Consider the following 15347-nt stretch of genomic DNA (forward strand, 5'->3'; position numbering starts at 1 on the left):
TAAGTTCCTTGGGGGGTCTCCTTTCCAAAATGGGGTTACTTGTGGGGAAGCTCCAATGTTTAGGCACACAGGGGCTCTCCAAACGCGACATGGTGTCCGCTAACGATGGAGATAATTTTTCATTCAAAAAGTCAAATGGCGCTCCTTCCCTTCCGAGACTTACCATGTGCCCAAACAGTGGTTTACCCCCACATGTGAGGTATCAGTGTACTCAGGAGAAATTGCCCAACACATTTTAGGATCCAATTTATCCTGTTGCCCATGTGAAAATTAAAAAATTGAGGCTAAAATAATTTTTTTGTGAAAAAAAAGTACTTTTTCATTTTTACGGATCAATTTGTGAAGCACCTGGGGGTTTAAAGTGCTCACTATGCATCTAGATAAGTTCCTTGGGGCGTCTAGTTTCCAAAATGGGGTCACTTGTGGGGGAGCTCCAATGTTTAGGCACACGGGGGCTCTCCAAACGCGACATGGTGTCCGCTAAAGATTGGAGCCAAGTTTTCATTCAAAAAGTCAAATGGCGCTCCTTCCCTTCCAAGTTCTGCCGTGCGCCCAAACAGTGGTTTACCCCCACATATGAGGTATCAGCGTACTCATTACAAATTGGACAACAACTTTCGTGGTCCAGTTTCTCCTTTTACCCTTGGGAAAATAAAAAAATTGTTGCTAAAAGATCATTTTTGTGACTAAAAAGTTAAATGTTCATTTTTTCCTTCCATGTTGCTTCTGCTGCTGTGAAACACCTGAAGGGTTAATAAACTTCTTGAATGTGGTTTTGAGCACCTTGAGGGGTGCAGTTTTTAGAATGGTGTCACTTTTGGGTATTTTCAGCCATATAGAACCCTCAAATTGACTTCAAATGTGAGGTGGTCCCTAAAAAAAATGGTTTTGTAAATTTTGTTGTAAAAATGAGAAATCACTGGTCAAATTTTAACCCTTATAACTTCCTAGCAAAAAAAAATGTTGTTTCCAAAATTGTGCTGATGTAAAGTAGACATGTGGGAAATGTTATTTATTAACTATTTTGTGTCACATAACTCTCTGGTTTAACAGAATAAAAATTCAAAATGTGAAAATTGCTAAATTTTCAAAATTTTCGCCAAATTTCCATTTTTTTCACAAATAAACGCAGAAATTATCGACCTAAATTTACCACTAACATGAAGCCCAATATGTCACGAAAAAACAATCTCAGAATCGCTAGGATCCGTTGAAGCGTTCCCGAGTTATTACCTCATAAAGGGACACTGGTCAGAATTGCAAAAAACGGCAAGGTCATTAAGGCCAAAATAGGCTGGGTCATGAAGGGGTTAATAGGCAACTTAATAAAAACCAAATATATTCCCACCTCACTTGTTTATTTTCACCAGGTAAACCAATATAACTGCACAAAAATTAGAAATAAACATTTCTGACATGCAAAAACAAACCCCTAAAAATTAGTGACCAATATAGCCACCTTTCTTTATGATGACACTAACAGCCTTCCATCCATAGATTCTGTCAGTTGCTTGATCTTTTTACGATGAACATTGCGTGCAGCAGCCACCACAGCCTCCCAGACACTGTTCCGAGAGGTGGACTGTTTTCCCTCCCTGTAGATCTCACATTTTATGAGGGACCATAGGTTCTCTATTGGGTTCAGATCAGGTGAACAAGGGGGCCATGTCATTACTTTTTCATCTTTGAGACCTTTACTGGCCAGCCACACTTTGCAGGCAGTAGTTGGAGGCATGTGATGGAGCATTGTCCTGTATGAAAATCATGTTTTTCTAGAATGATACCGACATCTTCCTGTACCACTGCTTTAAGAAGCTGTCTTCCAGAAACTGGCAGTAGGTCTGGGAGATGAGCTTCACTCCATCCTCAACCCGAAAAGGTCCCACAAGTTCATCTTTGATGATACCAGCCCATATCAGTACCCCACCTCCACCTTGCTGGCGTCTGAGTCGGAGTGGAGCTCTCTGCCCTTTACTGATCCAGCCTCTGGCCCATCCATCTGGCCCATCAAGAGTCATTCTCATTTCATCAGTCCATAAAACCTTCGAGTCAGTCTTAAGATATTTCTTGGCCCAGTCTTGACATTTTATCTTGTGTTTCTTGTTCAAAGGTGGTCGTTTTTCAGCCTTCCTTACCTTGGCCATGTCCCTGAGTATTGCACACCTTGTGCTTTTTGTTACTCCAGTAATGTTGCAGCTCTGAAATATGGCAAAACTGGTGGCAAATGGCATCTTGGCAGCTTCATGCTTCATTTTCCTCAATTCACGGGCAGTTATTTTGTGCCTTCTTTGCCGAACACGCTTCTTGCGACCCTGTTGGCTATTTTCCATGAAACGCTTGATTGTTCGGTGATCACGCTTCAAAAGTTTGGCAATTTCAAGACTGCTGCATCCCTCTGCAAGACATCTCACAATTTTGGGCTTTTCAGATCCCGTCAAATTTCTCTTCTGACTCATTTTGCCAAAGGAAAGGAAGTTGCCTAATAATTACGCACACCTTATATAGGGTTTTGATGTAATTGGACAACACCCCTCCTCATTACAGAGATGCACATCACCTGATTTACTTAATTGGTAGTTGGCTCTCAAGCCTGAACAGCTTGGAGTAGGACAACATGTAGAAAAAGTATCATGTGATCAAAATACAACTTGCCTAATAATTCTGCACACAGTGTAGTTTTCTCTTTCAGCATTTTTGGAGCCTCCAACATTGACTTGGCCTTGTGAGGTCATAACATCTACCTTTAACACGTTGCTTTGTCACATCAGGCCTCACATGATGCCATCACCTTTGGAAGGCAATGTCAGCACCAGAGGCGCCGATGATGCAGGAAGAGGAGACCAGATGATGGCTGGGAACAGGCACATAAATCCACCATTTTGCTGGATTCGTGCATAATGAATTCCAAGAGATGGCGAAATCTGACAAATCAAAGATTTTTTTAAGGAATTTTGAGATGACTTTGATTCACCTGAAATCAAGTTGATCATCTAATTATAGAAATAATTAATAATTTAGAAGAAAGAAAGAAAGCAGCAGGGTTCGACTGGTCCACCAGAAGATCTCCCAGGGGTCCCAGTATCTGATACTACGTTGGGCCCCATCACAACCAACCACTGGGTAGGCACCTAGAGCATAAACCTCTCTCAATAGAGTATTGCAAAATCATGTCTTTTTATATCCAAGTTGGACTACTTGGGATATGTTGTGCTAAGAGCAAAGATAAGATTTGAAACATTCAAAGTTCTTTTTACAAGGGCAACATCTACAGTATATGTGTCACGGGTGTGTAAGAGGCTGCAGACAGTCGCATTGCATCTAGCTGCAGAAGGTCTCGGCGGTTGGCTTTTGCAGATTCCTTCCTAGTCCTTCTAACTTTAGCAACCTCCCTTGGCTCTAATTGACACACCTGGACCTGGGTGTTTATAACTTCCAGCTTGCTTCTGGGAGTTGCCAGTGATATTTCCATTTCCCACTGTTGAGGCTTGGCTTTTGAGGCTATAGCAGTCGGCTATCTTCCTCTTTGGTGTTTAGAGGACACCTATGTTTCTCTCTGAGTCCACTCAAGCTAAGTGTTCCCCTTGTTTGTCTATCCCATCTGTCTTTAGTCATACCAGCTGTCACCCCATCCTTCACTAGCTTACTGCTAGGGTCAGGCAGAGTTTAGGTATCCTGATCGGTGATAGGTGTGGAAACTATGTAGAGACACTTAGGGCAGACAGGATGACATTAGATCTGCCTAGGGGTCTACACTCTCCACTTCCCTAGTGTTGGGCTCCCTTCTCATCCCTTTGTGTTGCACTTAGTCTTTTCTACACTGTGGGTGACAATATGTGTCGGAATCTGTTTTACATGGACTTTGCCAAAAGTAGACAGTGATGTCCATTAGCTTGGTATGACCTTCCTCAAAAGGTAAATCAGGATATGCTGTCCTAATACGAAAACTGGGCGGATAGGTTTGCCTTTTGTCCGCCAGACAAGATTATACAGGGGTTGGACAAAATAATGGAAACACCTAACGTTTTGGCATCATCATCTTCGAACATGTGATAAACATGCAAACAGTGACATATGGTAATGTTTTGTAGTTGATTATTTGTGTTATGTGATATGAGTATGTAAATTAACTGTTTGTTTTGCAGAATTGTAAGAACAGTGATGAGAACCTGATACCAATGGCAGACCTCTCGGATTTTAAAAGAGGCCAAATTGTTGGAGCTCGTATGGCAGGCGCTAGTGTAACAGAAAGTGCCTGAATGCTTGGCGTGTCAAGAGGTACTGTCTCCAAAGTAATGACTGTGTTTGAAAGAGAAGGAAAAATGTCCGCAGCAAAGCACAGGTCCGGCCGAAAGTCAAAGTTGACTGAGAGAGACCGTCGGACTCTAAAGCGAATTGTGAGAAAGGATCGCAAGACCACGGCTCCAAAAATCACTGCTGAGCTAAAAGAACACTTACAGAACCCAGTTTCCACGAAAACTGTTCGTCGGGAGCTGCACAAATCTGGATTCCACGGAAGAGCTGCAATTAGAAAACCGCTGCTCTCAATGACAAATGTTTCCAAGCGTTTAGAGTGGTGTAGAAACCTCCAGAATTGGTCCCTCGAGCAGTGGAAACATGTGATATTCTCAGAGGAATCATCGTTTACCCTCTTTCCGACCTCCGGCCGAGTGTACATTTGAAGACAGCCGAAAGAAGCATTCCATCCAGAATACCTTCTCCCAACCGTAACACATGGTGGCGGTTCTGTGATGATCTGGGGAGCTATTTCGTGGAGATCTGCCGGGCCAATGATATCCCTTCATGGAAGAATTAACAGCCGAGATTATTTAGGCATTTTGGGCGGCCAAGTGCATCGAATGGTTCAAACACTGTTCTCGGAGGGGAACGCCATCTTTCAGGATGATAATGCACCAATTCATACAGCTAGAATCGTTAAAGCATGGCACGAGGAACATTCTAATGAAGTTGAGCATCTCATCTGGTCCCCACAATCCCCAGACCTCAACATTATTGAGCATTTATGGTCGATTTTAGAGATTCAAGTTAGACGTTGATTTCCGCCGCCATCGTCGCTCAAAGAACTGGAGGGTGTTTTAATTGCAGAATGGGCTAAAATTCCCTTGGAAACAATTCACACTTTATATGAATCCATACCTCGGAGAATCGAGGCTGTAATCGCCGCAAAAGGTGGACCTACACCATGTTAAACTAACTTTTGTTGATGTTTCCAGGTGTTTCCATTATTTGGTCCAACCCCTGTATATTAGCCATGAGTGCAAAGAGAGGCCATATTGATTGGGTATTGGTTTACAAATGATTAAGGTACTGATGTGTGCTTTGTTACCTTTTTTCTTGGACTTTGAGAAGAGTGTCATGGGAAGACCAGGTTTGGAAAAACATTATTTTTTTGATATTCTGCCAGGAGAGGTTTATGATTGATGTTGTGATATGAATTGTAACTTGTCGAGAGCTTTCCTAGAATTTATTTAACTAGTATCGGAAGAAACTGGAGTTCTTAAGGACATTTTCGAAAAGGCAAGGGAGGACAATATCTGTATTCCTACTTCTGAAGGTCTGCGAAAAGGAATAGCCCAATCTCTCTTTCGGTTGTGTGATTGAACCTTCTTTCTAGAGCTCCCCCATAACATAGTTCTCATGGTATCAGCATAGAAGCCTGGCGTAGCCCTATTTTAATCTGTTTCTCTATGGGTCATGGATAATAAGATATTTTTGTAGGGTTTCTTTTATGACAAATGACACATTTTTTTGGTAATTTTCCATGTTTCTAGGAACCATCGTGATGAACATGCTGGCATTCGATGCTGATGATCCCACAACAGATAATGCCGTCCTGCGGTACAACATTCTCAAGCAGACGCCGGATAAACCATCACCGAACATGTTCTACATAGATCCGGAGAAGGGCGACATTGTCACAGTGGTCTCTCCGGCTCTGCTGGATCGTGAAGTGAGTGACATATTTATTGACTTCTCACAAAACCCATTGTCTAGAATTAGCCTTACAACTCAAAGAAAAAAAAAAATATGGTATTCCGCTCTTTTAATGTATTCAGCGCGAGAGATGGATGGTGTAATTGCACTAATTAAGATTTCCATTAAGATGAATCTGTGAATTCTCACCCGTCGGCAAGTGAAATGGGTCAAATGATAAAACGAATCTGATGTACTTGTATTGTACATCATTGTCAGGATTGATTTTGGGAAACAGTGAGGACAATCCATTGTTTAGACATTGTACCGCTGGACAGGTTTTTTTTCCTGTTGTCACAACCTAAACCTAAGTCCGAGAGTTCTTTAGTGGTGTTTCTGTCAGAGTCGGATCATTCATTTCCTGTAGGGTTAATGCAGTAAGGAAAAAATGAAAAAGGTGGCCTGATCTTAAAAAGTAATTGCAGAGACCCTCTCCTCTGGCCGTTACGACTTGCTACCTCGCTGGCTGTTATGATCTACTGCAACGTGATCCATAGCCAGAGAAAAGCCTGTACCTCATGGACAATTGTCTCCAAGTGCTAATATTCTTGGGTTTGCCACCTTCTTCAAATCCCACCAAAGATATTTTTATGAGGTTCAAGTTAGGTGATTGTGATGGGCACTACATGATGTTTTCTGAGACCAAGCATTAGTGGACATTGAGGTATGCTTGTGATAGTTTTCTTGATGGAATGTACAATGACTCCCAAGATTTAGCCTCATCCTAAAGGGAATTACTTTTTCTACTAGGATTTCTAGATACTTGATGAAATCCATAATGTCCTCCACATGCTGCAAGTTTCGAGTGCCAAATGAAGCAAAGCAGCTCCAGAGCATCACCAAGCCACCGCCATGCTTCAATGTAGTCATAACTGAGCCCTGGCCATGCTTCACTGTAGATATCAGCAAGCCCCCATCATGCTTCACTGTAGTGATCACCTAGTCAGCACCATGCTTCACTATGGGCATCATCGAGCCACTGCCATGCTTTATTTTAGATAATATTGAGCCACCATCATGCTTCACTTCAGATATCACCTAGCCACTGCCATTCTCCATTAGAGGCATCTCCAAATGCCATGCTTCACATTAGGCATCACCAAGTGCCATGCTTCACTGTAGGCATCACTGAGCCACTGCCATGCTTCACTTTTGGTACTAATGAACTACTTCCATGCTTCACTGTAGATCTCAATGAGCCACTACCATGCTTGACTGTTGATCTCACTGAGCCAGTGCCATTCTTCATTGTGGACATCACCGGGCCCCCGTCATGCTTCACTGTAAACCTCATCGAACCCTTACCATGTTTTACTGTAGGCATCAACGAGCTACTGCAATGCTTCTCTGTAGGCAACACTGAACCCCCGCCATGCATCACTGTAGGCAGGGTGTTCATTTCAAGGTATTCTTCATTCTTTTACTCCTCCAGACATATTGCTGTTTCATATGCCTGAATGGTTCCAGTTTTGTTTCATTGCTCCACACATCAGAATCCCAGAACTTCTCTTGCATTTTGGGTTTTAGCCTATTGGAGGTGATATTTTTTGTGCTTTGGGGTCAGTAGAAGTGATGTCTTCGCATTTGGGCATCGAGATCTTCAGCATTTACTATGTGCCTTACTGTGCAAACTGAACCCTTAGCACCTGCTGCTATTAAATCTTGCTGCATGTTTTTTATAGTAGCTCTAGGGTTTTTGACCACCTGCCTTCTTAGGAATCCAGATCCGGTGACAGCTTCCTATTTTCTGCCACGTAGCCAAGAATATTAATTTCCAGGAGGCCATTGCCCATAAGAAATGGGCTAAGATTACTCTGGAATACTGCCAGAAACTGGTGTCTAGCAATGTAGATTATAACAGCCAGAGGGGTAGCAGGTCACAACATCCAGATATGCTCTACTAAGTTCTAAAGAAGCTTGTCAGGAAGGAGGGTACAATCCTGAGACTGCAGTAGTTGGTAAAATTGATATGTTACTGCAGAATGTTTGTAAATCGAAATTAAATCTAATCTATCTATCTCTCATTACAGTGCTATTGCCCTGGTAGACTCAGTATCCGTATGATATGTGCCCTTATCATATCATTTGTGCTACGTTGCCTTTATACCAGACATATTAGCATATTTTCTGGAACAGAAAGTAAAATTTTCTTTTTGTTACCCAACCTCTGTAGATTTTTTTTTTCTGCTTGTTTCTCATTCATTTCCTCTGAGACTAAACAGAAGAAGAAACATTTGGTAGCACATTATTTCATGCTTTGTAGTTCTGGAGAGCAGATGAAAGCCACGCATTCCTAATTTCTATTGAAAGTTTTATATCAAGCATCAGCCGTGCACAGGTATCCATGAATATTAATCATTGGAAAGAGGCGAATATCTGTGTGGTACTATTATGTATACAGAATATACAATATACAAACCAGCATGGGTTTGGTGGCCTCCATAGTTTCTGAGCTATGGATATGACTCCCGCAAGTGATCTGGAAAGACCAAGGACTGGAAATGCTTTGAGGCAGGGTCTTGTTCTTCAAAACTCTTAGGGTATGTGTCCACGTTCAGGATTGCATCAGGATTTGGTCAGGATTTTCCATCAGTATTTGTAAGCCAAAACCAGGAGTGGGTGATAAATGCTTAAGTGGTGCATGTGTTTCTATTATACTTTTCCTCTAATTGTTCCACTCCTGGTTTTGGCTTACAAATACTGATGGAAAATCCTGACCAAATCCTGATGCAATCCTGAACGTGGACACATACCCTCAGGGTCATTACAAAGGACAACATGCCTACTAACCAAATTGCAAAATGTTTCTGGTGCTCTCACCATGGTCAAGGGCTCCCGATCTCTTAAAGGTCTAGTTCCCTCAAAAGGACCCTCATAAAATTTTGTTGGCAATGAGACTACAAACTCCTCTCAGCAGAAGGTCTGAAGACCATAATGACTTGTTGGCCAGAGCCTGGACTGCAAAAACTATTAGAAATTACAGTATCTGCAACTTAAAACCTATGGACAACGTTAGCAATGAAATTTATATATATATATATATGTTAGTACAATTTTAGTAACTAATAGTTACTGCTTAGTTTCAGCCTGCAGTCTTCATTTATTCATTCGTTTTGAGCCCCTCTGATAAGCAGTTTGCAACCTGATCCAAGGTTCAGATTTTTCTCTAGTGGGAGTGTCCCCCTCCATAATATAGGCCGGATATGGGCTCTGTGTCTCCCAGTAATATAGGCTGGATGTGATGTCTGTGTCTTTCCCAGCAATAGAGGCTGGATGTGAGCTCTGTGTCGCTTTCAGTAATGTAGGCTGGATGTGAAGTCTGTGTCTCTCTCCCAGTAATATACTGTAAGCTGGATGTGAGCTATGTGTGTCTCTCCCAGTAATATAGACAGGAGACTCTTTGCATGGAACAAGACAACTACAGGACACAGTTTTATACTGTAAGTGGTAAAGTCTATATTATCACACGGTGATTCAAACAGGTGCAGAGCAAAGCTCAAGTCCACAACACTTGGTGTAAATATTAAATGCAGCTTAACAGTCTATAGGAAACTTCAGAGGAAAACGCAATCAAGCAGAAAGTCTATGAAGCACAGTTGTACTTGAGGATACTTGACATGAGTAAGTCCTTGTTTAGTCCAAACACAGATAGATATGCTTATAAGGCTGTTCAAGCAATGTCTTATCTCAACCAGGAAGGCCTGGGTGATAGTCTCAGGTTTAAGCAGAGCAGCAACAGCTTACATGTCCAGCAAATGCAGATGGAAACAAACACAAGTAGCCAGATGGAGGAGGATTACTGGAAACCGATGTATGCAGCAGAAACTCAGAGCTGAGTAGCAGGATCTCCACACAGGTTCACAGGAGTAGGAGCAGATTCAAAGCCAGGGAGCCACCAGGGTAAGGAACTGGATGCAAGGCAGAATACTCTAGCACAGACTAAAGGCTGGGGTGGAGTTATATAGCAGGAAGACACAGTGCACATGAGACCAAAGATGCCATCTTGGGAAAAGGGCAGTAATGCACAAAAGGTAATCAAAATGTTCAGAGTCCTGACAGTGTCTCTCCCAGTAATATAGGCTGGATGTGAGCTCTGTGTGTCTCTCCCAGTAATATAGGCTGGATGCAATGTATGTGTCTCTCTCAGTAATATAGGCTGGATGTGAAGTCTGTGTCTCTCTCCCAGTAATATAGGCTGGATGTGAGCTCTGTGTGTCTTCCAGTAATATAGGCTGGATGTGAGCTCTGTGTGTCTCTCTCAGTAATATAGACTGTATGTGAAATCCGTGTCTCTCCCAGTAATATAGACTGGATGTGAAATCTGTGTCTCTCCCAGTAATATAGGTTGGATGTGAGCTCTATGTGTCTCTCCCAGTAATATAGGCTGGATGCGAGGCCTGTGTGTCTCCCAGTAATATAGGCTGGATGCGAGGCCTGTGTGTCTCTCTCAGTAATATAGACTGGATGTGAGATCTGTGTCTCTCCTAGTAATATAGGCTGGATGCTAGGCCTGTGTGTCTCCCAGTAATATACTTTGGATGTGAGGTCTGTGTCTCACTCCCAGTAATATCGGCTGGATGCGAGGTATGTGTCTCTCTCAGTAATATAGGCTGGATGTGATCTCTGTGTATTTCTCCCAGTAATATAGGCTGGATGTGAGGTCTGTGTGTCTCCCAGTAATATAGGCTGGATTTGACGTCTGTGTGTCTCTCCCAGTAATATACTTTGGATGTGAGGTCTGTGTCTCACTCCCAGTAATATGGGCTGGATGCGAGGTATGTGTCTCTCTCAGTAATATAGGCTGGATGTGATCTCTGTGTATTTCTCCCAGTAATATAGGCTGGATGTGAGGTCTGTGTGTCTCTCTCAGTAATATAGACTTCATGCGAGGCATGTGTGTCTCTCTCAGTAATATAGGCTGGATGTGAGGTCAGTGTATCTCTCTCAGTAATATAGGCTGGATGTGAGCTCTGTGTATCTCTCTCAGTAATACAGGCTGGATGTAAGGTCTGTGTATCTGTGGATCATTGGTGGCCAGAGACGATAAACCCTATAGTAAGTAGACTTCATGCGTCTGACTTTTTTTTAGCTTGTTCAGTGTCAGTGCTTCTTCAGAATGGCGGTGCCAACCTCTTGACTGATAAGACAGCAATGTAAGTTACGGTCATAATCATATCGCCAAGCTATAAACGCTAGATATATGCAGAATAATGTCTCCTTGTCTAGTGGCCTTTCCGACATATGGAGAAGATATCAAGTTACGGTGCTTTCCACCAAAGATTGCATTTCCATCCCAGCAGGCGACAAGAGTGAGATCTGGATTGTTTCCGTTCTCCGCCATGACTGACGGACAGAAGGAGAACTCCAGTTCTGTTTCATCCCTTTCTTTTGTGTGTTGTAATAAGCCCCTTTAAGCAGTCCGTACACTCATTACTTTACTCCATCTATATGCAAATGTTAAACCCTCCACACCATCTCCTTTTTTTCAATGAAAAGATATTAATCTTTAAAGTGAGCAACCTCTCATTTTAGACGTACTTTTTAACTTTGAAATATTCATATTTACCGGCACAGCAGAATCGGCGAGGTTGAGCATTGACTCATTTTCTCCCTGGTTGGTTTTTATTGTTTTGACGCTTGTTGGAAGCTATGGGCTCATTCTGGATGTCTGCATCGGCGTCTGCAGACACCTGGACCTTCTAAGTCTCTGTTCACATCCGTGTCCTAGCCTTCTTTTATAGCGTCTTGCCAGGTCTGTTTTACGACAGGTCTAAGTGGCCTCCATGAAATAAGGTCCTGCTGAGCTCCGTCGTGGTAACCTGGTGCTCTCTGATCTACTCTTGCCGACATATGTGACAAAACATTTGACAAGCCTTCTAACCTTAGGGTATGTGCACACTGTGGGGTTTTCTTAGGAGTTTTTGGAGCAAAAACTGAGCAGAAATTCTCCAAATCCTGGTCAAAAACTTTGGAGGTTCTGTTTTGAATACTCAACAAAAAGACTCCGTGTGCACATTACCCTACACTATGTGCCCACTGAATTCTTCCAGGCATTCAAGAACCAAGATTTTTCTTAGCGGAAACCACTCCAGGAAATGCGCCATTTTTGGGAAAAAAATTATTTTCCCAAGGAGCTTTTTTTTGCAGCCTTTTAATTAGACAGTGCTTAGTTTGGAGCATTTTGTTTCCGTCTGGATCTACATTAAAGAAGTGAAATGAACTTTATTTTTTCCCATCAGATGTTTTTTTTACATCGTTAAAGGAAGCAAAAAGTAAAAAAAGAGAACCTTATAGGAACAGCAAAGTGGATTTCCAATAGAAATGAATTGGAAAAATTTGCAAGCAATTTTTCAGGAGAATTTTGGCGTGGATCCGCTCCAAAAAACTTATTGTGAAGAACTAGTGTCTTTATTCCCCCAGAATATTTTTCAATAGTTTTCGGAGAGGAAACTGTCCACAATCTTTCTCCAAAGCTGCTTCAAAAACTCTTGGAAAACTCCATTTCATTTCCATGGGAAATCCACTTCGCTGTTCCTGTGAGGAGTTTAAGTAAAATTTCTTTCTTATAAGAGTGCGGGCTGATGGCAAAGATCAAAATGGGGCCCATTATTGGTTAGCCACCCAGTATAAAAGGGTTTTGTGACACTGAGTCATTTTTCATGGACAAGCTGTGACTCGGGATAGTCAAGGAGTCCAAAGTCAATAACCAGGAGGATACATCATAACCAGAGGGAAGAGACAAAAGCGTAGTCAAAGACCGATGGTCACAACGAGGTCTAAGGTCAGGCAACAAAAGATTATCAAGCAAAACACAAGGCACAGAGTAAACCAATGACACTTAGCTGAAGCAACGGCTGCCAGCAGAGTTAAATAGCTGAGCAATTACGGGAACTGGAAGCACCTGATGAGAGCTCAGCAGCTCCCAGTCTCAGATTGGATTGCCGAGATGTTAACCGGATAACTGAGCTCTTAATCACTGCACAGACAGCTCAGCACACTCCTGCACCAGACTGGATAACTGAGCTGTCAATCACTGTACAGACAGCTCAGCACGCTCCTGCACCAGACTGCATAACTGAGCTCTTAATCACTGTACAGACAGGTCAGCATGCTCCTTCACCAGGCTGGACAACTGAGCTGTCAATCAAAGCACAGGCAGCGCAGCATGCCCCTGCTCCAGACTGGATAACTGAGCTGTCAATCACTGCACAGACAGCTCAGCACACTCCTTCACTAGACTGGACAACTGAGCTGTCAATCACTGTACAGACAGCTCAGCATGCCCCTGCACCAGACTGGATAACTAAGCTGTCAATCACTGCACAGACAGCTCAGCACACTCCTTCACTAGACTGGACAACTGAGCTGTCAATCACTGTACAGACAGCTCAGCACGCCCCTGCACCAGTCAGCATAACGGAGCTCTTAATCACTGCACAGACAACTCAGCACCCCCTGCACCAGACTGGATAACTGAGCTGTCAATCACTGTACAGACAGCTCAGCACACTCCTTCACTAGACTGGACAATTGAGCTATCAATCACAGCACAGACAGCTCAGCGCGCCCCTGCACTAGACTGGACAACTGAGCTCTCAATCACTGTACAGACAGCTCAGCACGCCCCTGCATCAGACTGCCTAAAGGAGCTCTTAATCACTGCACAGACAACTCAACACCCCCTGCACCAGACTGGATAACTGAGCTGTCTATCACTGCACAGACAGCTCAGCACGCCCCTGCACCAGACTGGATAACTGAGCTGTCAATCACTGCACAGACAGCTCAGCACTCCCCTGCACCAGACTGTATAACGGAGCTCTTAATCACTGCACAGGCAACTCAGCACCCCCTGCACCAGTCTGGACAACTGAGCTGTCAATCACTGCACAGACAGCTCAGCACTCCCCTGCACCAGACTGGATAACTGAGCTGTCAATCACTGTACAGACAGCTCAGCACACTCCTTCACTAGACTGGTCAACTGAGCTATCAATCACAGCACAGACAGATCAGTGCGCCCCTGCACTAGACTGGAAAACTGAGCTGTCAATCACTGTACAGACAGCTCAGCACGCCCCTGCACCAGACTGCATAACGGAGCTCTTAATCACTGCACAGACAATACAGCACCCCCTGCACCAGACTGGATAACTGTGCTGTCAATCACAGCACAGACAGCTCAGCACAACCCTGCACCAGACTGGATAACTGAGCTGCCAATCACAGCTCAGATGGCTCAGCACGCCCCTGCACCAGACTGGATTACTGAGCTGTCAGTCACTGCACAGACAGCTCAGCATGCTCCTGCACCAGACTGCATAACTGAGCTGCCAATCACTGCACAGATGGCTCAGCATGTCCCTGCACCAGACTGCATAACTGAGCTGCCAATCACTGCACAGACCGCTCAGCACGCTCCTGCACTGGACTGGATAACTGAGCTGTCAATCACAGCACAGACAGCTTAGCACTGAGGTGTAGAATTGTTTCAGGTGTAATGTTCATTTTTCTGCTCATGCCTCTGCCATTACCGTGTGGCAATTCGGAAAGGGGACTCCTGCACAGGTTCTTCCAACTTGGAGAGAACCAACTAGGCGAGTCTGTCCAAGGGTACCTTGGCCACCGCAATTAGGTGTGCACAGCATAGGAACTTGTCCTTTTTTTCCATACACCTTGGGTAGGGCAGTAGGGTGGCACCATTTTTTGGGCCATCTCATCCAGCACAAAAGCTCAGCCTGCTTGATATGCAGCAGGCATGACTCTCTTACATAATATTCTCGTTTACATCCCGATCACAAAGCGTGATCCTTCTGCTGCGCGATTTCTGTTTGATGTCAGCCATCAGCATGCAAATAGCCTTCCCATCTCATCGACATTATCATTTTCAGATGGACCCGGAGTTGGTTCTTTGCAGCTGACGTTTTGAGCTTTATCTCTCTTTGCATGTAAACCAATTAGTTATTTTCCAGTCTGCCTATTATAGCGGAGACTGACCATAATAGCAGACATATTTTTATTCAATTAATGAGCGGCTGACGGCCGGTGTAATGCATCATGGCTCTAATGACTTGTTGTGTAGAGGAACGTGCGGTTTCTTCAGAAAACAGAAATCCTAAAATCTACTATTTCTAGGGAAAATGGGATGTAAAAAGTAGTCATTTCAAAATAAATCTCCCGTTTTCGTAGCCCACCTTGTGTATGTGCCCCAGATGAGTTTTGGCATTAATTTTCTGCCCCGAATATTTGGATTTCTATAGGAGTCGATGGTACAACTACATTATATCCAGGTCTAGTGGTTTTTATATATGGTCCTTATTGTTGGGTGCCTGATCAAAACTCTATTGGGGACATTT

The 15347-nt window shown here is 43.4% G+C and overlaps 1 protein-coding gene across 1 annotated transcript in view; it reads left to right on the forward strand.

Annotated features, from left to right (window-relative positions):
• Positions 1–15347, forward strand: part of CDH13 (cadherin 13) — a 916091-nt gene that overhangs the window by 646510 nt on the left and 254234 nt on the right. Inside the window, exon 7 of the mRNA XM_077288603.1 lies at positions 5790–5968. Within this exon, the coding sequence (XP_077144718.1) occupies positions 5790–5968 (179 nt within the window). The remainder of the gene's footprint in view (positions 1–5789; positions 5969–15347) is intronic.

Source organism: Ranitomeya variabilis, chromosome 2 (assembly GCF_051348905.1).
Source record: "Ranitomeya variabilis isolate aRanVar5 chromosome 2, aRanVar5.hap1, whole genome shotgun sequence".
NCBI classification, from domain to species: Eukaryota; Metazoa; Chordata; class Amphibia; order Anura; family Dendrobatidae; genus Ranitomeya; species Ranitomeya variabilis.